The 25,142-nt window shown below is 37.8% G+C and overlaps 1 protein-coding gene across 5 annotated transcripts in view; it reads right to left on the reverse strand.

Moving 5' to 3' along the window:
* Window positions 1-25,142, reverse strand: part of frya (furry homolog a (Drosophila)) — a 70,114-nt gene that overhangs the window by 2,208 nt on the left and 42,764 nt on the right. For 2 of the 5 annotated variants that reach the window (XM_067450448.1, XM_067450449.1), the window contains exons 39-60: window positions 24,640-24,822; window positions 21,386-21,587; window positions 18,880-19,001; window positions 18,581-18,768; window positions 18,413-18,504; window positions 17,094-17,695; window positions 16,882-16,979; window positions 16,603-16,773; window positions 16,320-16,460; window positions 15,161-15,340; window positions 13,700-13,870; window positions 13,469-13,543; window positions 13,219-13,389; window positions 11,268-11,471; window positions 7,018-7,161; window positions 5,760-5,920; window positions 5,416-5,656; window positions 5,018-5,167; window positions 4,777-4,875; window positions 1,885-1,968; window positions 898-915; window positions 479-589 (exon numbers count right to left, since the gene is read on the reverse strand). In XM_067450448.1, the coding sequence (XP_067306549.1) occupies window positions 479-589; window positions 898-915; window positions 1,885-1,968; window positions 4,777-4,875; window positions 5,018-5,167; window positions 5,416-5,656; window positions 5,760-5,920; window positions 7,018-7,161; window positions 11,268-11,471; window positions 13,219-13,389; window positions 13,469-13,543; window positions 13,700-13,870; window positions 15,161-15,340; window positions 16,320-16,460; window positions 16,603-16,773; window positions 16,882-16,979; window positions 17,094-17,695; window positions 18,413-18,504; window positions 18,581-18,768; window positions 18,880-19,001; window positions 21,386-21,587; window positions 24,640-24,822 (3,608 nt within the window). Of the gene's footprint in view, window positions 1-478; window positions 590-897; window positions 916-1,884; window positions 1,969-4,776; window positions 4,876-5,017; window positions 5,168-5,415; window positions 5,657-5,759; window positions 5,921-7,017; window positions 7,162-11,267; window positions 11,472-13,218; window positions 13,390-13,468; window positions 13,544-13,699; window positions 13,871-15,160; window positions 15,341-16,319; window positions 16,461-16,602; window positions 16,774-16,881; window positions 16,980-17,093; window positions 17,696-18,412; window positions 18,505-18,580; window positions 18,769-18,879; window positions 19,002-19,663; window positions 19,742-21,385; window positions 21,588-24,639; window positions 24,823-25,142 lie in introns of all 5 variants that reach the window. The other 3 variants (XM_067450451.1, XM_067450450.1, XM_067450447.1) reach the window with 2 other exon arrangements.

Consider the following 25,142-nt stretch of genomic DNA (forward strand, 5'->3'; position numbering starts at 1 on the left):
ACACACGTAGTGTTTCCATGTTTTAAGGGGACTTTCCATAGGCGTAATGTTTTTTATAACGTACAAACCGTATTTTCTATCCCCCTACACTGCCCCTGCCCCTAAACCTACCCATCACAACCTCCCCATAGCGTAGGGATTACCAGCCCTCACACACACACAATCACGTACGCACGCACGCACGCACGCACACACAATATAGAAGTAATGTTTTTTATATTGTACAAACTCTTTTACAATATATCCCTTGCACTAAACCTACAATTACAGAAAACTTCCTGCATTTTTACATTTTGAAAAAAAAATGTTTCCTCATGAGGACCTCAATTTAGGTCTCCATGGTGACACAAGTGACACACGCATTCATGTACACACTCGCACTTCAAGTGCGGGTCTCCATACTATTTCATAAAGATTTGCAAGCTAGACTTTTTCTATTACAGTAAAATCAGACAAGTAGCCACTGATGTACACTTACCTCTGGTACAGAGTTTATAGCGTGAACTTGGCCTATCAGTTTACAGTAAGACTGAAAAAGCAGCAGCAGTTGAAAGTGGAGTTTGTAGAGTCTTTGGCAAAGCTCCAGTTGCTGTGAGCAAACACACATAAATAGAATAAATAACACAATCTGGAGTTTTCATAAGTTTTCTCCATATAAGAAACAAGTCTTCTACAGAACAGTAAGAGTCACTACAAACAGTTCTAGCATTGAAGACAAAACAAATCATTAACAAGGATACCAACTTGTTAATGCCAGCAAAACAGTATTTTCATTTTAAAAATATGAGACCTATGAAAGAAATCTGAGATGACTATTTGGCCGTGCTCATATTATATAAGTATTTGGAACAAGAGAAAAGGAAGGCGTGATGTTAAAAAAGATTGTGTTAAACTTACTGCAAGAGATTCCATTTGCTATAAAGCAGGCATTGCAAGACAAAAGGTGAGAAGTGAGAAGGAAGAGAAGTTTTTGAATATAGTGTGAAAACATGCAGCCCAGTGGCACTGGCTATATAAAGCATGAGCAAACAACGGCTCCAACATGCATGAGCAGAAAAAGTTAACGGACAAGCACAGAAAGAAAAAAGGCTCACAACTTTGTCCTCTTATTTTTTATTTTTGCATGGGGACTGTGCTGGGTGACAAAACGAGATGCAAATTTTTTTTTTGTATTTTATTAATTATCTTAACTGGTCTTCTTTGTGGATCTTTTGTGGACCAGTCTTAAAAGTTAATCATAATTTCTTTCTTTCAGAATGGCCCTAACCTTTTTAAAGTCAGTTACATAAAAATGTAGACTGGTTTAATTTGAATTGGAAAACTGGCCCTTGGTCTATTTTAGATTATATTCAGGGTTTCTTCAAACTTCATCAATGCCCAGCAGAGAATAATCCCCAAATCAAACATAAGAATAAGGGGCGCTGTTGTGACGTAACACAGCTTGCGTTTAAAACAGGCGTAAAGTTAAAGAGCAGACAGATAGAAAAGAGATGTCACTCACAGAGCTATCACAGAACAATCGAAATGCAGAAAATATAAGAGGTACATTGAAATGGCATCTGCGACATTTGGGTCAACTAATCTCACTCATATCTCAGAACACAATGGACATTACAGTGGCATCAATCAGTAGACAATGCAATCACACTAAAACATTCACATAAAGAATTACTGTATCTTTGCTTTAGGAAATAAAGACAGAAACACATGCACTGTTTGTGGTACACTGGCACATTACAGTATTAGGGTTGTGTCAGCTTTAAACAGCTGAACTTAGTTAAAGCTCTAGTTTGAACTTAAATAATAGAGAAATGCTATATAAGTTGTTGTTTTTTTTTTTAAGCAGAATAAATGTTATGATATTAAAAAGGCAGAGTTTCATACCTTCTCCTCTGTTTCAGCGGGCTGATAGGTGATCACTCCATCGCCAGTGCATTTGGGGAAGCTGGCCTTACAGTTGCGGAGCCACTGGAAGAATCATATGCATAACAATTTTAAGAGTCATGCATAACAAGCTTAAAGGGGGGGTGAAATGCTGTTTCATGCATACTGATCTTTTTACACTGTTAAAGACATGGAATCCCATATTAAACATAGACAAAGTTTCAAAAGTTAAGGTGGACGTTTGATGGGAGTATTTCTTTGTCAAAAATACTACTTCCGGTTAGTCATAAGTTTCGGCAAGTTTTTTGAGATCATGCGTCCCCTTTGACGTTCATGGGGGCAGAATTTCCTTGTATGGGCCTTACGGACAATTCTACCGGAAGAGCGTGAGAGAGAGAGAGAGAGAGAGAGAGAGGGAGAGCGAAAGTAACAGGCTACGCCCATCAAAGCGCTGGCTCGTAGGCTGCTGCACAGGTGATGTGCACAATTACAATGTTACCAAAAAAGTGCGTTTTTGGTTGCCAGACCAAGACAGTCCTGCACAGATTCCCCAAAAACCCCGCGTTAAGGCAACAGTGGATGTAATTTGCTTTTCCGGATCAGCAACTGAGTTGCGCGAATGTTTATATCTGTTAGCTGCATTTCGGTGCCGACTGTTTCATAAACAAGGCCCAGCTCGACGCCGGATTTTCCCGATCGCCTAATGCTGAAGGATGGAGCAGTCCCAACGATAAAGGTCCCAACGTTAGAACCGCAGGCGGTGAGTGAGAGTGCTTCAAATGTCTATGCTCATCAAGTAGCCCAAACATGATCACGTATAGTTAATTGATCAATGGAGCATGTGATGTGTAGTGCGTGTACATTTGTTTAGCTGGCCACTATATGTGTAACTTTATGTTTGTGTATTGTAAAAGCACTCCAAACAACAATACACAAAGAGGGGGGAAATATGTTGATCTAAATAAGCGCGCTTCTTCATTCAAATGCGCTACTATTCCGTGTCTTTCTATGTAAACACTAGCCTGCGGTGCAAAACCAGTCCGCTTACTAACGTTACAATTGTCTACACAAACCACATGTAAACACACACGTGCACAACTGTACTTCCCACATGTACACCTTCAAAGACAAAAATACGACGATATAATTCAAGTATAAATATGTAAATAACACAAGCCGCTAAGCATATTATATAGTTAGTGTATAACTTGTACCACATAGAGACGTCCTGCTCTAGTCGTTTTTGCTGCTGCTCCTGTTCAACTGCAGCCTCTGGGTCTGATTCCGGATCATAGATGTATGGCTGTATCTGATTAAAAGCCATATTTTTATTTTGAATAAAGTTTTTTCCCGCTGTTAGGGATGACACAGCTTTACGACGCACTCGACTCAACACAATAGCAGCGCGCTGCTGCACACGTCATTATTTAGCTCCGCTCACACGATACGCCCCCACCCGCTCGGCTTTTTTCGGAAAGACTCGGAACAGCGCATCTTTCTTATATAATTATAAAAAAAAATAAAGACTTTTCGGAGATATGCAGGATGCAATGCTACTCTATAGGTACTCAAGATTGACATGACACTGACTGAAACTGAGTGTTTCACCCCCCCTTTAAGAGAACAAGCTGTAGCTTTTTTATTTATTTAAGAGATACATTCTGTATACATCAAATAATTGCAGCCTTAGTGAGCATAAGAGATTTCTTTCAAACATTAAAACAACATTAAATAGTTTTAAATCACTACGATTTAAAAGGTTACAATATTTTTCAGGATGGTTAGTTATACCACCTTGATATTTTTACTTAACACCCCACAAAAAATAAATAATATACAATGATTTAACATTTTATAGCATTTATCAAAGAAGATTTATACTGAAGTGTTTTGTCTGTATGAATTACATTTACACAGATCCGGCATAACATTATGACCACCGTCCTAATATTGTGTTTATCCACCTTTTTGCTACCAAAACAGCCCTGACCCATTGACGCATGGACTCCTCTAGACTCCTGAAGGTGTGCTGTGGTATCTGGCACCAAGATGTTACCAGCAATCCTTTAAATCCTGTAAGTTGCGAGGTGGGACCTCCATGGATCGGACTTGTTTGTTCAGCACATCCCGCAGATGCTTGATTGAATTGAGATCTGGGGAATTTGGAGGCCAACTCCTCAAACCATTCCTGAACCATTTTTGCTTTGTGGCAGGGCGCATTATCCACATGGATGGCAGGACCCAAGGTTTCCTAGCAGAACATTGCCCAAAGCATCACACTGCGGTGGACATGGGTCAGCATGTGTATCCTGACTGGTCTGCGGCTATGCAGCCCCATACGCAACAAAACCAGGTTCTATCAGAACCAGCACTAACTTCTTGAGCAATTTGAGATACAATAGCTCGTCTGATTGATCGGACCACACGTGTCTTTGCTCCCCATGTGCATCAATGAGCCTTGGCTGCCCATGACCCTGTCGGCAGTTCACCACTGTTCCTTCCTTGGACCTATTTTGATAGACACTGACCAATGCAGACAGGGAACACCCCACAAGAGCTGCAGTGGTGAACTGTTTTGGAGATGCTCTGTCCCAGTCGTCTAGCCATCACAATTTGGCCCTGGTGAAACTCGCTCAAATCCTTATGCTTACCCATTTTTCACATCAACTTTAAGGGACAAAATGTTCTCTGGCTGCCTAATATATCCCACCCACTAACATGTGCCATGATGAAGAGAAAATCAGTATTATTCACTTCCCCTGTCAGTGGTCATAATGTTATGTCTGATTGGTGTATATACTGTATATATTACATTTAGAAAATGCATTTACTTAAAAAACTAGAAAATGACTCAAATATTGCTTTTGTAAAATAATGCTTGATTTAACTTACAGATATGACTCCCTCCTTTTTGTTGTTGTAGGTCTCTAGATACTCCTGCAGCTCTAACACACTAAACTTCATCTTCTCCAAGAGCCCATAAGACACAATCTGAAACACATATTAAAGAGATACATTTCGTAATAAGTGCATTCCAAAATGACAAGCACAGATACAAATTGCAGGTCAAAGTGTTTGAACACTAAGGCTGGCACTTTATTAATTTAGCATAGACATTCATATACAAACTCACAGTGTCTGCATCGACAAACAATGTGGGACATTCAGAGCAGGATGTCAGCATCTGGGACGACCTTACAAACTTTGTTCCAATTCCACGAAGACCATCGCCAAGGTAACCAGCAGCGTCACATGTCAAGGTGCAGAACTTGGTCTGTAAACTCTGGAGGTCAGAAACAACATATCCTGTTTAATCTGGCCCACACCAGCATGCTGTCAGTATCAATAAATTATAAATCAAAGACACTGCGTGTCTTCTAAAACTTTGGCACAACTTAGTTGTCAGCTTTGTGTGATGAACCAAAGAAAATCCAAGTTAATTAGTTTTACAAAAAAATCAAGATCATTTGGACACCAACAAAACAGCTCTTATGAACCACATAAATACCAACCTAATAAGGACTGAGTTACCTGAAAGAGTGAGGAGAAGACTTGGAAGGTGTAAACTGCACAGGAACCATCCGAGTCGGCCACCAACTGATTGAGATGATTGCGCCAAGCTTCCTCTGCATCGTCGCACACAGTCGGCTGGAAGGCAGCTAGAATGGCAGAGAAAAATGGAGAAGGCGGAGGGGAGGAACGGGACTCCAGCAACAACTCTTCCTTTTCCTCCTCTGCCTGTTCCATAGAGCTATGCTGGTCTCCGAACCCACTGGAGGAAATGAGTTATGTGGTCAGTTTGACTTTTCCAGACTTTTCTACCAAGAATTAAACAGAATTATGCATGTTGAAAGATTGAATCTCACATACAGTACCTGGGTACACGGCTTATCTCGTCAATAAAGCAGTTGTCTTCCCTCTGTGTGTCCCCTATTAGGATGTCAGGACAACTAAAGGTAGGCGGCGACTCGCAAATGCAGAGTGAGATGTCGTTCTCATTAACAATGGATTCCTCTTCTTCAGCTGAATCCTCAGCCTAGTTTGGAAGTAAATAAATAAAAATTAGTAAGTATGAAGCATTTATGGCCAATGCAAATGGCTTACAGATTAGTCACAGAATTAAAAAAAAAAGTAGTGGCAACAAAAACAGTTAATATTATTATGAAAAGATTAGATTATGTGGCTAACTTTCTCAGTCTGAGCAGTAAGATGAAATTTGGTGATATTTGCCAAAATACAGAAGTGAATAAAAAACAGAGTAAATAAATAATAAATAAAATAAAATAAATGTATTGGTCGACAAACTCTGTATTATTTATAACCCTTTTATTAAATAAAAAAAAAAAGATTACATATACTACATTATATACATACATACAGTGCATACATACATACTGTATACTGATATGTATTGTATAGAGCAGAAATGTTAAATAAAAATTAAATAAAACTCAAAAAAACGGTCGACCAATTCTGTATAATTTCGAAAAACAACAACATAATTTTAACAGAGAGAATTCACTGACCTTTCAAAACTAATACTCTTCATGATGAGAATAGTTTCTCTTTTGTTTTGTTTTTTGTTTTGTTTTTTATAATGTCAAATTCAGATATATTAAGAGACCTTTAAAAGTGTGGACCACGATCTGATCGGTCCGGTCTCATGTTTACGGCCACAGGCAATGGGTACACTCTCTTTATTTGCACCCCTAGCGTTTAGCATGTGAGTTTTGTTACAGCCTTGCCACCCACAGAGAAGCCATACACATTGCCCTAGTGGCTCACCCAGAGCCTCTGAGATTGTGGTAGGCCTCAGAGACGAAAAGCAGTTAGTAGCAGAGAAATGGTTAGAAGATTGAAACAGGAAGCTTTTGAAAATCAAAAATTGGTAACTCCATGCTGCTTTGCACATTAATCTAATACCCCTAAAAAAACCTGTAATCAAAAAACAGTATCAGCCAACTGCTACCTAAAATCAATCAATGCTAAAAGCATAGCCAGATAGATAAAGCAAGCAAAGAAAGAGATTATTCTTTTTCAGCCATGTTAATGGAAAAACTCCAGTACAGAGGTACGGTATGAGTAAGAATGTGTCTGCCCCCAAAGGTCAGCCATTTTAAAGCTCTTATTCACCCGATGGTTTGAACCCTCGGGTAGTGAGATCTCAAAGCTTGGTGTTGGGGTGGAAAGAGGAATCGGGTCAGCTTGAGTGTTGTCAAAGGAGACAGGCGGGGAGTCCATGGGGTTAAGTTCCTCAGTAGGAGACAAGCTGACATTCTGAAATGAGAAATAGAAATTATTTAGAGAGAATTTATTTATTTAGAGAGCTCAACGTGCTGTGAGTATTTGCAGCACTTTTCTTTATTTGGTTGCATTTTGAGTATCAGTATTTGCAGCGTGTTTCTGTATTTGGTTGCACTGTGAGAATTTGCAGTGTGTTTCTGTTTTCGGTAATGCCATGAGTATATGAAGTGTTTCTGTATTTGGTTGCATTGAGAGTATTTGCAGCACATTTCTGTGTTTGGTTGCATTAAAGGTGGGGTAAGTGTTATTTCAAAACCGTTTTAGAAAAAGGATTTGGGCCGAGTGGAATAACAAACTTGTAGCCAATCAGCAGGTAAGGGGCGTGTCTACTAGTGATGTTGAGAAAAGCGCTCGCTCTCGCTCTGTGCACGACATTATTCAAAACACACTAGTCACACATGACGGACATTAGCCGAGAACTAGCCTATTATATGCTGCTTGAATATGCTTGTGTGTCATGTTCGCTTGTTTGTCCATTTGCGATCGTATTGTGGCTCACTTCAGCGATGATAAAGACCTGTTCATTTCCACACCGTATGGAGCATCTGAATCTCCTCACTATGTGCTTCAAGCATCAGCTCACACAATGTCTCCGACAAGTAAGATACTATACTCCTAATATGTGTTTGCTTACTCTTTTCATGATCTATATAACCCTTATCCAGTCATAATCGTAATAAGTCTTTAGTTGGACTGTCGTGTCATAATTGTAATATGTCGTTAGCTGGACTGTGTGCTTGTGTACTATCGAGTTGTTCATGAGAACGGTTTGTGCGTTTTTGTGATTGCTGTAACTCAAAGCTTGTCATAATTGTAATATGTTTGTTAGTTAGACTGTCTTGCTCGTGTACTATCGAGTTGTTCACAAGAACGTTTTGTGTTTTTATGATAGAAGGGATGACTTTTTCATTGAATATTCGACCTGGATTAGATACACATTCTATTCTGGATTAGATACACATAGCCGCCTCTGGGTTACGTATGTGCGGGGCAGCGCTATCAAAATAGGGACGAGACCCTTTTGGAGGTAGGGGCGTGTTTGTTTTGGTGATTTGAAATACCAACAACGGTTACCAGATAGCACTTACCCCACCTTTAAGAGTATTTGCAGCGTGTTTCTGTGTTTGGTTGCATTGTGAGTGTTTGCAGCATGTTTCTGTATTTGGTTGCATCGAGTGTATTTGCAGCGTGTTTCTGTATTTGGCTGCTTTGTGAGTATTTGCAGCACGTTTCTGTATTTGGTTGCTTCGAGCAGATTTGCAGCGTGTTTCTGTATTTGGTTGCGTTGTGAGTATTTGCAGTGTGTTTCTGTATTTGGTTGTGTTGTGAGTATTTGCAGCGCGTTTCTGTATTTGGTTGCATTTTAAATATTTGCAGCATGTTTCTGTTTTTGGTTGCGTTGTGTGTATTTGCAGCATGTTTCTGTTTTTGGTTGCGTTGTGTGTATTTGCAGCATGTTTCTGTTTTTGGTTGCGTTGTGTGTATTTGCAGCGTGTTTCTGTATTTGGTTGCGTCATGAGTATTTGCTGCATTTCTGTTTTTGGTTGCATTGTGAGTATTTGCAGCGTGTTTCTGTATTTGGTTGTGTTGTGAGTATTTGCAGCATGTTTCTGTTTTTGGTTGTGTTGTGAGTATTTGCAGCGTGTTTCTGTATTTGGTTGTGTTGTGAGTATTTGTAGTGTGTTTCTGTATTTGGTTGCATTTTAAATATTTGCAGCATGTTTCTGTTTTTGGTTGCGTTGTGTGTATTTGCAGTGTGTTTCTGTTTTTGGTTGCGTTGTGTGTATTTGCAGCGTGTTTCTGTATTTGGTTGCGTCATGAGTATTTGCTGCATTTCTGTTTTTGGTAGCATTGTGAGTATTTGTAGTGTGTTTCTGTATTTGGTTGCATTTTAAATATTTGCAACATGTTTCTGTATTTGGTTGTGTTGTGAGTATTTGCAGTGTGTTTCTGTATTTGGTTGTGTTGTGAGTATTTGCAGTGTGTTTCTGTATTTGGTTGTGTTGTGAGTATTTGCAGTGTGTTTCTGTATTTGGTTGTGTTGTGAGTATTTGCAGTGTGTTTCTTTATTTGGTTGTGTTGTGAGTATTTGCAGTGTGTTTCTGTATTTGGTTGTGTTGTGAGTATTTGCAGTGTGTTTCTGTATTTGGTTGTGTTGTGAGTATTTGCAGTGTGTTTCTGTATTTGGTTGTGTTATGAGTATTTGCAGTGTGTTTCTGTATTTGGTTGTGTTGTGAGTATTTGCAACGAGTTTCTGTATTTGGTTGCGTTGTGAGTATTTGCAGTGTGTTTCTTTATTTGCTTGTGTTGTGAGTATTTGCAGTGTGTTTCTGTATTTGGTTGCGTTGTGAGTATTTGCAGTGTGTTTCTGTATTTGGTTGTGTTGTGAGTATTTGCAACGAGTTTCTGTATTTGGTTGTGTTGTGAGTATTTGCAACGAGTTTCTGTATTTGGTTGTGTTGTGAGTATTTGCAGCGTGTTTCTGTATTTGGTTGTGTTGTGAGTATTTGCAGCATGTTTCTGTTTTTGGTTGCGTTGTGTGTATTTGCAGCATGTTTCTGTTTTTGGTTGCGTTGTGTGTATTTGCAGCGTGTTTCTGTATTTGGTTGCGTCATGAGTATTTGCTGCATTTCTGTTTTTGGTTGCATTGTGAGTATTTGCAGCGTGTTTCTGTATTTGGTTGTGTTGTGAGTATTTGCAGCATGTTTCTGTATTTGGTTGCGTCATGAGTATTTGCTGCATTTCTGTTTTTGGTTGCATTGTGAGTATTTGTAGTGTGTTTCTGTATTTGGTTGCATTTTAAATATTTGCAGCATGTTTCTGTTTTTGGTTGCGTTGTGTGTATTTGCAGTGTGTTTCTGTTTTTGGTTGCGTTGTGTGTATTTGCAGCGTGTTTCTGTATTTGGTTGCGTCATGAGTATTTGCTGCATTTCTGTTTTTGGTAGCATTGTGAGTATTTGTAGTGTGTTTCTGTATTTGGTTGCATTTTAAATATTTGCAACATGTTTCTGTATTTGGTTGTGTTGTGAGTATTTGCAGTGTGTTTCTGTATTTGGTTGTGTTGTGAGTATTTGCAGTGTGTTTCTGTATTTGGTTGTGTTGTGAGTATTTGCAGTGTGTTTCTGTATTTGGTTGTGTTGTGAGTATTTGCAGTGTGTTTCTTTATTTGGTTGTGTTGTGAGTATTTGCAGTGTGTTTCTGTATTTGGTTGTGTTGTGAGTATTTGCAGTGTGTTTCTGTATTTGGTTGTGTTGTGAGTATTTGCAGTGTGTTTCTGTATTTGGTTGTGTTATGAGTATTTGCAGTGTGTTTCTGTATTTGGTTGTGTTGTGAGTATTTGCAACGAGTTTCTGTATTTGGTTGCGTTGTGAGTATTTGCAGTGTGTTTCTTTATTTGCTTGTGTTGTGAGTATTTGCAGTGTGTTTCTGTATTTGGTTGCGTTGTGAGTATTTGCAGTGTGTTTCTGTATTTGGTTGTGTTGTGAGTATTTGCAACGAGTTTCTGTATTTGGTTGCGTTGTGAGTATTTGCAACGAGTTTCTGTATTTGGTTGTGTTGTGAGTATTTGCAGCGTGTTTCTGTATTTGGTTGTGTTGTGAGTATTTGCAGTGTGTTTCTGTATTTGGTTGTGTTGTGAGTATTTGCAGCGTGTTTCTGTATTTGGTTGTGTTGTGAGTATTTGCAGCGTGTTTCTGTATTTGGTTGTGTTGTGAGTATTTGCAGCGTGTTTCTGCATTTGGTTGTGTCGTGAGTATTTGCAGCGTGTTAACTATATTTGGTTGCAGCATGTGTTGCCAAACTGATGATGATGCTTTAATGACAAAATCCTATGAAATCCTGGCTACATTACTTTCCATTATTTCCATTATTTTATGTAGTGTTCTCATTTGAGTCATAGGTTTTCCCACCCTCAATCCGGTGAACACAACATCATATAATTATTGATAATGTTGCAAGATTTTAAATTCATGCTGACTTGAAGCTAAATGTGCTAGAAAATGCATTTCATGCTCTGTCATCTGTCAAAAAACAGTTAATCGGAATGCAAAACAGAGTAAGAAAACCAAATTCAACATTACTAGCTGTGAGGCTGAGAGGATCTGGCTGGCTGTGAGAGACTCTTCTTCAGAAGACTCATCAGAATCATCATGGACGATTGGAAACAGGCTTGGTGAACTTCCTGAAAGCTGGCTGTCCTCCTCCATTGGCTGGGCTTCAGCCTGGTCCAGACTGTCAATGGAACGCCTCCGCGCACCCCAGTTAAAGCTGTCAACTGTCTCACCCTGTAAGAGGAAGAGTGGGAGAAATAAAGAGTTCTCTGAATGGGTATATAGCGCACAACCATATTTCAAAATGGACACAGTCATAGGCTAAGGCATGCTCTATATGTGAAGGTGCTCAGTCAGTGAGTTTGTTATATAAGGACATCTCTATATATAAAGGATTAACATAGTAGTGAAACAGCAATACAAAAACGGATTTGTGTTCCAGTAGAGTAAGTAATAAAGTGCCTGAAGGTCATTTCCTTTGGAGGAGGCTCAAGTTATCACTGCTGACACATGCCTTGACATCAGAGTCAAGAGTCAACATCCACATTCCTGCACAGATCCAGTTCAGCAGTGAACTCACTTAAAAACTAAACGTTAATGCAAAAGTTGGAACTATACTTTCAGTGTCCAGTCATTTTAATTACTTTCTTTTATAATCATACTTGACAAATAAAACATGGTTATGAAGCAAAAAGTTTTTAATACTGCAACATCTAAGTTTGGAATGAAAATATGATGGCTTCATAAACAGCCATGAAATAAAACTCTTCAAATTTACCCACAAAGAACAATTTATTTGAAAGGCTGAATCTGCCCTTTTAAGTGTCCCTGCGGCATTGCAGCCTCAGCGAATTTGTAGAATGACCTCAATGCACTGACTCTAATGATTTCATAAGACAGCCAAGCTGTTGAAATGCAGACATGTTAAAATCTAATACAAACTGCAAAAGGGGTGACACAACATTTTTAGATGTTACCACCAAATAATTCTTAAAGTTTCTAAAATACACCATTGTTTTAAAGTTTGGGGTCTATAACATTTATTTTTTTGTTGTTGAAAAAAAGTATCTTATGATACTTAAAAAGTATCACTTATTTGATCAAAAATACAGCAAAAACAAATATTGTGAAATATTATTACAATTTAAAATAACTGTTTTCTATATTCATATATTTTAAAATGTTGTTTATTCCTGCGATGGTTAAGCTGAATTTTCAGCATCCTTACTCCTGTCTTCAGTGTCACATGATCCTCCAGGAATCTGATTTGCTGCTCATGAATCATTTATTATTATCAGTTATCAATGTAACAGTGACACATTTTTAATGAATAGAAAGTTCATAAGAACAGCATTTATATCAAATAGAATTTTTTTGTAACATTATAAATGTCCTTTTGATCAGATAAAAGTACACTAAAATTTACACTAATTTGTGTTGTGTTAAGGTGTATTGTAAATTTTACTGCATAAAAAGAGTACCCCACTTCCTGACCACAAACACTTTTTTAACAGTAGTGAATTTTAAAGAAATACTTTTTTTTTAATTCTATCAAATTCTGTGGAAACTTTTGCTCATTTCTTCGATGAAGAAATGGTCAAAATCATTTCTGTTTTACATAACATTAAATTTCTAGGCAGAATTATGGACATGCATCACAAAATGGTTTTGTCCTACTGCACACAGCACAACACTGGAGGATTCCTGGGCTTACCTGCATCTCCTTGATTGCACAGACATAAAGGAGAGGAGATTGTATTACAAAGAGTTAAAGAAAGTTACAGTGGTATTGAGCAAACAGTTCAACAGTTTATCTCTCACTAATGCTTTGGAAAAGTTTAATGCACAGCATTGCTTTCCCAAAAGGTCCCCTTTAATGCAGTGAAAAACAAAGTTTGACCCAAGTAATTTGGAAGTCAAAAGTCTTCGCAAGCAAGAGGGATAAGATTGTTTTAGTAAAAATTTTAAAATATGTTCTCACCTCTCCATCTTCCAGTTCTACGTCTAGGAAGTCGAAGTCCCTGAATACACGAAACTGCTGTTCTGAAGTGGTGTCATCCATGTTTTCTGTGTCCCGTGTGCCGTCCTCAGATGACACCAGACTGGGCTGGAGCTCAATTAGGTCCAGTTCCCCACAGGATGAGAAAATCACCTGTAGGAAGTGCTTTAGTATGATTTCTGATGTATTTTCTAATGTTTAATACTGGGTGGATAACATTTATGTCACTTACAGATGGGTTTTTGGTGAGTCCAACTTCTTGGCCACACAAGGTTAAAACATTCACCAACTTCTCTCGAGTCCGTTTCTAAATAGGGAGATAAATCACACAAAAATGAATAATGAAAACTATTAAATTAAATAATAAATATAACATTAAAATATACAAATGCAAAAGCATTTATGCTTTTTATGTTCTTCAGCAAACATCAGAAATTCAAAGAGTGTGTCTGTGAGTGCTCACCTGTGAGGACTGAGGTCGTTTCCAGCTGACAGGCACCAGCACGTGGTTGTTTTGGTAAGATCCCGAAGATGTAGAGGAGGTACTGCGTGTCACGGCAATCCCTCCTCCGTTCTTCCCATCTTGCCTTGGGGAACCGTGAAGCTCGTCATACCGGCGGCCAATCACCGGTGTCTAAAACACACACAAAGTCACGCACCATTTAAGCTCAGAGATTTCATGTCTGTTCCTTTCTTTTCACAATCACAGTCACAATCTTGTGGCCCTCGGCCCAGGGGTCATTATTTCAATCCCTTTGATAACAAGTTGCCTCAGATCCCCACAAACAATTAAGAACCTTCTGGGAAAAAATGGGTCTGAAAAAAAAGTCTTTTCTCAATGGTCCTGCTCCTCTGTGTTTCGTTGAGTTTTGGAAAAGAGAACTTCAATAAAGCAAGCCAAACAAATCTTGTGGGAATGCCAGGTTTTCCCTTTATTGAATTCACCTGCCCTTAATTCCTGAAATCCTTTCTGCTGGATCAAAGCTTGTTTTATGTTCCCCGTCAGATTTGAGTTTAGTTTTACTCTCTCGCCCACTTGATAGATAGAGGCTAAATGTGTCCCAGAGGTATTTGACAGAGGGCAGAGGAGTCTGCTTTAAGATTCTGGAAGGGCTGTCCAGCCCTCGCCGCTCTGGATGCAAAACACCACTGCCGGAGTGACATCATTTCCTGGAATTCATGCATTACACAAATAGCTCCCTGTTCGGTTCCCACACTTTAATGAGACCAGGTCGTTGATATTTCCTTCAAGTTTCGAACAGAAGACTGAACCTTCAGAGTTAGCATTAAAACAAATGTTACTGAAAAATAGATTTGGATAGAAAAATCTAATCCAGAGGACAAACAACAACAAAGATGCATGACTCCACCTTGGAAAATACGGACAAACCCATAGAGGATGCCAGTATTTGGTGGTTTGCTGGCATGACTTACGTTTACACACAATATACTAACTCTTACTTCACTAACTTAATGTACAACACCACTCAAAAGAACACCTTTCTTATTATTTTTATTAATAATAATAATCATCATTTTTAAAATTATAAAAATAATAACATTGAATCAAAAAAACTATTTAGTGTTTTTTGGTCTCAGTATTTCCTGTATTGTAAAACACTTTGAGACTGGAATTAAAAGTGCTCAATAAACTGAAGTAAGAATGATAATAACTATTATTTTTATTTTCATTACTACTTCAAAGTCACCACCCTTTTCCTAGATTCCTTTCCGCCACAACCAAGTTTATGAGGTGCATCTTGGGATAAACAGCATTGAAGGAATTTACATGCATGCTAGGTACTTTTTGGTTGCAAAATTAATTAAAATGTTTGAAGGATACAACATAGGCTTTTATAGGTCATGAATTCAGCGGCAATAAAGAAAGTAAGAGAGATACAGAAGGATAACAGAAATGTCATACCTCTGAAATGTCAAAGTGAAAGTCAAGGGTCTTTCCAGGCAGGGCTTTGGAGGGCGTGTCCCACACACGCCTGACATCCACATTGGATGTGTTACTCTGCGGGGACGAAGGCGAAACCAGACTAGCCGAGCGGGAGACCACCAGCTTTAATATGTTCAAGGCTTCCTTCCAGTGTGCCGTCTAAAGTCACAGAAACAAATGCTAAGTCATTCCTAAAGGACAACACATGCTCACCTCCCAAAGCATTACATACAGTCAATCCATCTTCACGAGCAGTAGCCGGCTAGCCGTCTCTTCTGTTGCCGAGATAAACACACAATCCCGGTGAGAGAAGCAGTAGTTCAGGGGAGCGTCTTTGCTGTGAGGCCACACTGAAGGCCTCAGTAATGTGGACAGCAGCCAATAGGACTGACTGTTTATAGACTGCTGCTGGGTGTGCCTTTGGATTTATAGCCCTGGCACAAGGTTGTGTTTTTTATTCTCTTTTTTCTCCCTTCGAAGGAAGGGTTGAGAGATGGAAAACCTGCGGTTCTACCAAGGTTGTAAGACAGCAGTTACAGCAGAAATGCTATAAAACACTATTATGTCATTAGTACATTTATTTATACACATGAACCAGTTAAATGTAATTTAGACTAATTGTAGAAGCATCCACAATAAATAATTGGTGTAAAGCTACAGAGTATAAAATGATTTCTTTTAAGTTAAAGGTTTGATTTGTGTATCTTTTTTCTCAGCGCTGTGGGAACTGAGCGAAGCCGGTAGCACTATTGCTAATGAACATCAAGTCTCACAGAGGAGCTCCAGAAGGATAAATGACAACAGTGAAGGATGAGAGAGGACCAGGCCTGGACTTTACATTGTGTTTTGTTTACTTTGTTTTGTTTACTTTTGTTTTGTTTGTGTGGCAGTCATCTGTGAGGGGGTGCCGCCTTACTTTCGTTTTGTTGTTTGTTTATTTTATGATTAAAGGTATCGTTGAACATTTGCCAGTAATTTGCGATTAAGTGCACGCACTGAGACGATAGAGGTATGTATCAACTCATCTTAGTTAAGGGAATAACATAGTTTAATATGAAAAAGCGGTGGAGTATCCCTTTAAGTTGCAGAAAAAATTCCATAAATAAATGGTGTATGTGCTAAAAAAGAGGTGTCATACCTGAACAAACTTCTCTATGGTTGTTAGAACCTCCATGTTGAAGAGTTTGGCTTGAATACCACTCAGGTCCATGTGACTCAGTAGACTATAGATGATTTGCAGGAGAGTTTGTTGCATGCTGGGTAATCCTTTCTCCAACAACTGTTTAGAAAACACAGAAAGCATTAGAAAGTAAAGTTTCCCTAAGCAAAAAAAAATTTTTTATATGTCCACATTCCTTTAAATTCTTATCTTATAACTGGATAGATACTTTTTTTCTTCAAATTTGAACTTTGCTTCCTACCTCAGTCATGTAAGTAACCATGCTGAGTGAGCTGTCGCTGAAGGCTTCGTGCAGGTAGCGGCACACCACATTGACCCAGGAGAAGCAGTCTCGGGTGTAAGAGTGTGTTTTATACAGTGTCATCACATGGGCAAGGTTGGACAGCTTGGAGTTCTTTTCCTCAAGGCAAATCTGTCAATCAAAATGAGTGATTTTCAGCAAAGAAATGTGCTGTAGATTCTGATTTCGTATTAACGTGTACTTATAGTGTGGTATAAGGTCAAAGTAGCAGGAACAGACCTGGGAAATTCTCTCAGCCACATCCTTACAGAATTGAGTAGGTGAGTCAAAGTGTAACACAAGATGGGGGATGAGGCAGAGCACATTCAATGGAAAACCTGAAGGGTAAGAGCAGATTTGCTTTCATAATCCCACTTAATATGAAACTTGGTGGATTAATGGAGAATTATGTAATGATACATTTTTCTGGCAGTAGAAACGAAAAGGTATACCTATGGCTTGGGAGGTGTCCACCACTGGTAGCCGTGAGACAGGTGTGAGCTGGCTGAAAAGCTCCAAGGTAAGTTCTGTAGTGTTCGCAGAGGTGAAGCCCTTCAGAAGCAACTGCTGAAGCCCAGAGAACTCCTTCCATTTTAGCTGGATCTGGATCTTCTCCAGCTTTTCTTTGTATTCCTGTTTATCTAATGAAATGTGGCCTAGCAGCTTCCCTAACAACCTGAGGGACATGTGGTACTCAAACTCAAAGTCTGACTCCATTAGTGACACCACTGCCCAAAAGATGGTGGCTAGCAGGTTGCGAGGATGGTTGGCATTGGCTGGGTCAGTGGAGACCACGTTGTCCCTGGAGGAGGATGATGACAGCGATTGGAGCTTGGAGATATTGCTCTGATGATGGTGGATGCGGTCTAGCGTGGCACTCCGGGGAACCTCAGAGGAACGCTCAGCCTCTCCAAAGCGCTTAGGTACGGAGTAGCTACGCTGGTGGCGTATTCGCTCAGAAGTCATCCCTGGTCCTGGAATCAGGTCCAGTTGACTGGTGCTCTTACGGTTTAGTGTTAATTTGCCACTGGATGGAAGATCTGGTGAAGATGACCTGTAGGAACATAGACTTATCATCAACAGGGAACAAATCATCTTGGACATTTGATATTGAAGTAAGAAGACTCCTTAACCTACTGTATCATATTATAAACACAAATGCCTCTACATTATAAATAAGATCAAACAGTTTTTTTTTAAATAAGAAAAAAGACTGTTGTACCCAGGTACATGCATTATGTCGTCCGATTAATAGTTAATACTTTTTTTATATAATTACAAAAACATCCAGACATTAGACGTCACTAACATTTCAAAATGAACACTTACTGAACTGGGTTTGCTTGATTATCCATGTATAATATAATTGTTATGCTGTTTAATTGTTTAGAAAAATCATGATAAAATATGAGTATCATTATGAGACATGAGGATTGTTTCCCGATCTCTCGATCATAACTGTATTGCACTTCATTAAATGTTTTGACCCCCACAAATAAAACTACAAAGCTTTGATCGCAAAGCATTTTAATATCATTTTTTTAAGACGTAATATTGGGAGATATAGAGTGACAACTGATATTTAAATCTCATTGATTTACATTACAAGCTATCAGAATTTTATCTAACATTTTGATAATATAAATGTCAGCAGCTGCACAAAATTGCATATTTTGTTCAATAAAATGTTGAATTTTTTAGTTTTTCAAACTTATTTCAGCTTTATTTGTGTCAGGTTTTGCAGGGTTAATGTTGTACGGCAGGAACTTACCGTAGTATGAGAAAGAAGTCATTGTTCTTCAGGCACTCAGCTAGATTATCCACGACTGACTCAAGAGTGAGGAGAAGCTCCATCACATAACCCTGTGGAGAAGATTCATTGTGAAATTATTCACTCACTGAATCTTTCAAAACTGTCATTAAGGAGCCCAAACCTCACCTGAACCTCTTCTCCGTGCTCCCCGACCACCTCCACCAAGCGCGAAAGCAGGTCGGACACAGCCAGTGCTGAGAGGGGTTGCCGCAGAGCTCTGAACACCTGGAAGGAACGTCCAGCGTAATGCCTGGAGGAGCTACACAGGGCCATCTGCAACGCCACTTCACTCAACTGCTGCTCAAGCTGAATGTCTACAAACATACAGAACATGTGACATGCAAACATAAAGACAGTAGCGACCAAAGATGAACACTGAAACACTGTGATGAACAGTTGAATGTCTAAAAGCAAATGTGTCTTACCTGATTTGGACTCTTTGAACACAGACATCACATGTCGCAGGAAGTTGGTAAGCTGCTCTGTGCTTTTTGAGTGTTGATTCTTAGGAGTGATATCTTCATGGCTCCATAACGGGCCAAAAGGCCTAAACAAACCATGCAAATATCTATTTAAATTCTTACATAATACATTATAAATTATGTTCATGACAGGAAAAGCTGCTTTCACCTTGAAGCAGACCCATATGTTTGATTACTACTTGTTTGCCACTAGATGGCGGACTAGGCTGCAAGATGCCTGCGAACCACCAAAAGTGCTTTTGTGTTTAAAAATGAACTTAGTTTCAGATAGCTTTCCTCAAGAAAAACTAAATAGATGTTCGTTAAATATTTTTAACAGAAACCTTTTAGAAAGTTTGTGAAAAATAGTTTGAATATATATTCAAGTGAAAGAAAGGATAAAAGTTGTTTCCCCATCACATACATAGACTTGTTCACAATATCAGCTCAAATCAAATCTTGTTCCATGTCCAATTCAAAACTTTTTTCTGTTCACCATGTCTGTTGACCCACTAATTATAATCTCAATACCTCCAGCTTGATGCAAGATTTGATTATACTATATAAGAAAGTCATTTGGTAGTTTGCAAATAACAGCTCTGCCAGTCTTAAAGATGGGATTTGCAAAACAGTTTTGAATTGTCTGCAGTGTGAACAGTCTGAAAGAACCCACACCAGCATCAGACGCCCGTTTGAACCGCACCACAGTGAGAATTGTTCGGATGTAGATTGATAAAATGTAACATACAAGTCTGTAATATCCTGAGTGATGTCAGATGTAAGACGTATCAGATGTGTCATTTCCTGAATCAGTTCCTGAACAGCACTGGAATATTCACATGAAATGACCTTTCATTTTAGTTACAGTGGAGATAAACTGAAAGATTAACGGGTTAGTACACCCAAAAATATAAATTCTGTCATTAATTCCTTACTCTCATGTCCTTCCAAACCCGTAAGACATTCGTTCATTTTCATAACACAAGTGAAGATATTTCTGATGAAATTCGAGAGCTCTCTGACCCCTCCATAGACAGCAATTTAAGGAACCCATTCAAGGTCCAGCAAGGTATTCAAAACATTGTTAAAATCATCCATGTGACTACAATGGTTCAACCTTAATTTTATGAAGCAACGGGAAAACTTATCACGTCTCTGTCAGTTTCCTACGCAGTTTACATTGGTCCCTCCTGCATCAGCATCACATGAATGCATTGTGGTGCTCACGTGAGCAGCTTCAGCCAATGGTAGGCCGGCGTTCTGGTGTAGCTCTGACGTAAATCTGAAGCTGCACTGTATTTACTGCGTCAACAGTGTAGGAGACTGAAGAAACTGTTGAAAAAAGCCTGTATTTTTGTTTGGTTTTTGTGCACAAAAAGTATTCTCATCGCTTCGTTACATAAGGTTGAAACACTGGAGTCACAAAAATGATTTTAAAAATGTCTTTACTACCTTTCTGGGCCTTGAAAGTGTTCATTAAATTGCTGTCTATGGAGGGGTCAAAGAGCTCTCGGATTTCACCAAAAATATCTTCATTTGTGTTCTGAAGATGAACGAAGGTCTCATGGGTTTGGAATGATATGAGGGTGGGTGAGAATATAATGACAGAAATTAGACTTTTGGGTGAACTATCCCTTTAACAGTGAAGCTTTTGCACTTAAAGCGTAGGCTAGAGGCTATTTGGCCCCTGTTAAAAATTATTTAATAGTTAAACAATTTATTAGTTACCTTCTATCTGGATTTCACATACTGTAAGGTTCAAACTAATAAAAACATTACAGCATGTATCTGCCTATAACACTTCCTTTCTTTGTTTTGTTTTAAGTTTGTTTTTGGTTTGTTTTAAGTCTCAGAAAAAAAGTCTCTTATGCATTTACATTTAATCATTTAGGAGACGCTTTTATCCAAAGTGACTTACAACTGAGGAATACAGGAAGCGATCCCTCACGAAGAGGCGAATAATCACAAAAGTTCCTGAAGTACTAAGTTTTGGACACAGCTCTTAAAAAGAGCTGCTCACAAATCTGCTCAACAAGGCTGCATTTACTTGATCAAAAATACAGTAATAACAGGAATATTGTGAAATATTATTGCAATTTAAATAACTGTTCTCCATGTTATTCAATTTTAAAGTATATTTTATTATACTTTAAAATTGATGGCTGAGCTGAATTTTAAGCATCATTACTCCAGTCTTTAGTGTCCCATGATCCTTCAGAATTCCTTCCAATATGAAGATTTGGTGCTTAAGAAATACTTCGTATTATTATCAAAGCTAAAACAGCTTGTGCTGCTTAATTATTTGGGGGAAACTATGATCATTTCAGGACTCTTTGATAAAAATAATAGTCAAAATAACCGTATTTACTTTTAGTAATACATTTATAAATAAAAAGAATACTGAAATTGACTGGTAGTGTAAACATTACAGAATTTATATACCTAGATATATAATTCTAGGTTTGTATACCTGGTAGTAAGAAACTCAATGAGTTTGCTGCTCTTCTCGTCATCTTCAGTGCTGCTCTCCATTTGCTCCACCTCTTCCTGGGCCAGATGAGGAAGGTTGGAGCTGCTTCCTCCAAGGCTCAGGCTGGATGAGGTAGAGGAAGAACTGAGGCCAGAATCTGGCACAGGAGAAACCTGGCCATTCCGCAGGAAGTCCACACCCCCTGAACACCACATGCATGGTGAGTAAAAAGGTTTGGAAAAGAACAAGCTCTGAAGATGAACCTACATTTTAAGTAACTAAAAAATGTAGGTAAGTCAAACAAACATGGTATATATAACAGGGTATGATAACATTCCTAAATGAGCCAAATCACAAACATTAAAGAACAATACTTCTATCGCGATGCTGTTATGACGGGCTCGTGACTGCCATCTTATCAGCATCATATTGATTTTGCCTAGACATGCTTTAACAGCATGACAACAGTGAGACCACCCTCTTGTGCAAACCAGTCTCCCCAGGGCCCGATAGATGGTCCCTTTGGAGCAAGAAGATAAAAATAGTGCATAGGAATGCTCTAATCAGACCTTTAGATGCTCTGTGTACATATAGTTGTTTTTGGCTGCACTTCCAGAAGTTTCTCTTGCACAGATAAGAATTCTCACCCTCCACCCCTCCACAGGATTTCAACATGACCGCACTCTCCAAAGCTATGTGTCAAATACCAAAGCCAATGTCTAAGTGTTCATGCAAGGAGGGTGTGATAAACAGGATTCATGAAAAGTTGCTAAATTTGTCTTATTGACAGAAGAATTTCACAACGTTTAATAAAATGTAGAGCTTTGCAAAGTGCAAAATATTCAGCATTTAATTTGCCCTTCAATGTCTAACAGTTATATTAAATGTAATTATATATAAAAATGAATACAACTGCATAGTTTCATAGTATATATTTGAACTTATTCGAGTTGTATGTATCATTTTAGATATATGGCTTCATTTTAGATGCAGGCCTCTACAGCATATTACTAACATGCTCACTCACTACTTTATGGAAAACTTTTGGTATACAATCTACATACTACATCTTCTGATGGTCACCGTGTTTTTGCCAAACAAGACAATTTTACATCACCCAATTCTGACTTTATAACTCACAATTGCAAGTTTATATCTAAATCAGAATAGTGAGATATAAACTCGCATTTATAAAATCCAATTCTGAGGGGGGAAAATGATTACTTTTTTTCTCATTATTCATAATTGCGTGTTACAAAGTCAGAACTGTATGATATAAAGTCACAATTGTGAGTTAAAAAGTCAGAACTGCAATTGCGCAATTGCAACATTATATCTTGCAAGACTTTAAAACTCACAATTTCTCAATTTATAATCACACAATTCTGACTTTATAATTTGCAATTCTGAATTTTTCTCTAATAATAATAATTGCGAGGAAAAATGTGAGAATTGTGTGATATAGAGTGAGAATTGTGAGATATAATGTCAGAATTGTGAGATATAATGTCAGAATTGTGAGATATAAAGTCAGAATTTTGATATAAAGTCCGAATTGTGAGATATAAAGTCAGAATTGTTAGATATAATGTCAGAATTGTGAAATATAAAGTCAGAATTGTGAGATATAATGTCAGAATTGTGAAATATAAAGTAAGAATTGTGAGATATAAAGTAAGAATTGTTAGATATAATGTCAGAATTGTGAGATATAAAGTCAGAATTGTGAGATATAATGTCAGAATTGTGATATAAAGTCAGAATTGTGACATATAAAGTCAGAATTGTGATATAAAGTCAGAATTGTGTGATATAAAGTCAGAATTGTGAGGTATAAAGTCAGAATTGTGATATAAAGTCAGAATTGTGATATAAAGTCAGAATTGTGAGATATAAAGTCAGAATTGTGATATAAAGTCAGAATTGTGACATATAAAGTCAGAATTGTGTGATATAAAGTCAGAATTGTGAGGTATAAAGTCAGAATTGTGATATAAAGTCAGAATTGTGATATAAAGTCAGAATTGTGATATAAAGTCAGAATTGTGAGATATAAAGTAAGAATTGTGAGATATAAAGTCCGAATTGTGAGATATAAAGTCAGAATTGTGATATAAAGTCAGAATTGTGAGATATAAAGTAAGAATTGTGAGATATAAAGTCCGAATTGTGAGATATAAAGTCCGAATTGTGAGATATAAAGTCCGAATTGTGAGATATAAAGTCAGAATTGTGAGATATAAAGTCAGAATTGTGAGATATAAAGTCAGAATTGTGAGATATAAAGTCAGAATTGTGAGATATAAAGTCAGAATTGTGAGATATAAAGTCAGAATTGTGAGATATAAAGTCCGAATTGTGAGATATAAAGTCAGAATTGTGAGATATAAAGTAAGAATTGTGAGATATAAAGTCCGAATTGTGAGATATAAAGTCAGAATTGTGATATAAAGTCAGAATTGTGAGATATAAAGTCAGAATTGTGAGATATAATGTCAGAATTGTGAAATATAAAGTCAGAATTGTGAGATATAAAGTAAGAATTGTGAGATATAAAGTCCGAATTGTGAGATATAAAGTCCGAATTGTGAGATATAAAGTCCGAATTGTGATATAAAGTCCGAATTGTGAGATATAAAGTCCGAATTGTGAGATATAAAGTCCGAATTGTGAGATATAAAGTCAGAATTGTGAGATATAAAGTCAGAATTGTGAGATATAAAGTCAGAATTGTGAGATATAAAGTCAGAATTGTGAGATAGAAAGTCAGAATTGTGAGGTATAAAGTCAGAATTGTGAGATATAAAGTAAGAATTGTGAGATATAAAGTAAGAATTGTGAGATATAAAGTCAGAATTGTGAGATAGAAAGTCAGAATTCTATCTCACAATTCCTGTCCCTACCCCAAAACCTAATCCTACCCATAATTTATCCCTAAAATCAGACGGAAATGATAGGTGAATAACAATGATAAATAACTTGTCTCTCAAATCTGATTGGCTGATTGGAATGTTGATCCAGGAACATGTTGCCCTTGGTGTCTTCTGACCCCTAGCACTCACATCCATGCTCTTCAGAATGTAGAATGATTTTTTTAACATATTTTACAAAATATAAGCCTCTGTGTTGTGATGCACATGCTGCTTTTGATAAAGTAATGACAATAATAACCAATGTTACTGATATTTTCAAATGAATATGAATTTAAATCAAGCTTAAATTATATATATATATATATATAAAATATACTCTACCTGTGTAGAAATCAGGCTGGAAGATGGGTTTGAAGGTCAGGCTCTTGTTGCTGTTAGCATCTCTGGTGTTTAACAGAACGGAGGCAATGAGGCTGAAATTGTTGTTGCAAGATAACGTGATGAGAAGGTGCAAGAGGAGCCTCTTACAGTGTTCGAACACCTCTGGGCGGTAGTGGTCCATACCTAAAAAAGAGCCACATTCTAAAGCTTTACATTATTTTGTACTTGCATTCATTCTTTTGGGGTTAAGTGGGAACATCTGGTAGTACACTAAACCTAGTGTATTAAACTAGTAAAACTAGTTTTTATTAAAAAAAAAATTCTTTGGGTTTTTCTTTTTTGAGTCTGTCAACATCTAAATTTTGTTTTGATTTGAAATTAATAATGTTCTCAATCTGCAGGGATACAAATATTTCACATAGTTCTAAAAAAGATAAGGCTGTTCCATCCTACATGTTCAAGAGATTGCAGCTACTGCTTTCACTGACAACACTGTCCTCATA

The sequence above is a fragment of the Pseudorasbora parva genome, chromosome 8 (genome assembly GCF_024679245.1).
Source record: "Pseudorasbora parva isolate DD20220531a chromosome 8, ASM2467924v1, whole genome shotgun sequence".
Classification (NCBI taxonomy): Eukaryota; Metazoa; Chordata; class Actinopteri; order Cypriniformes; family Gobionidae; genus Pseudorasbora; species Pseudorasbora parva.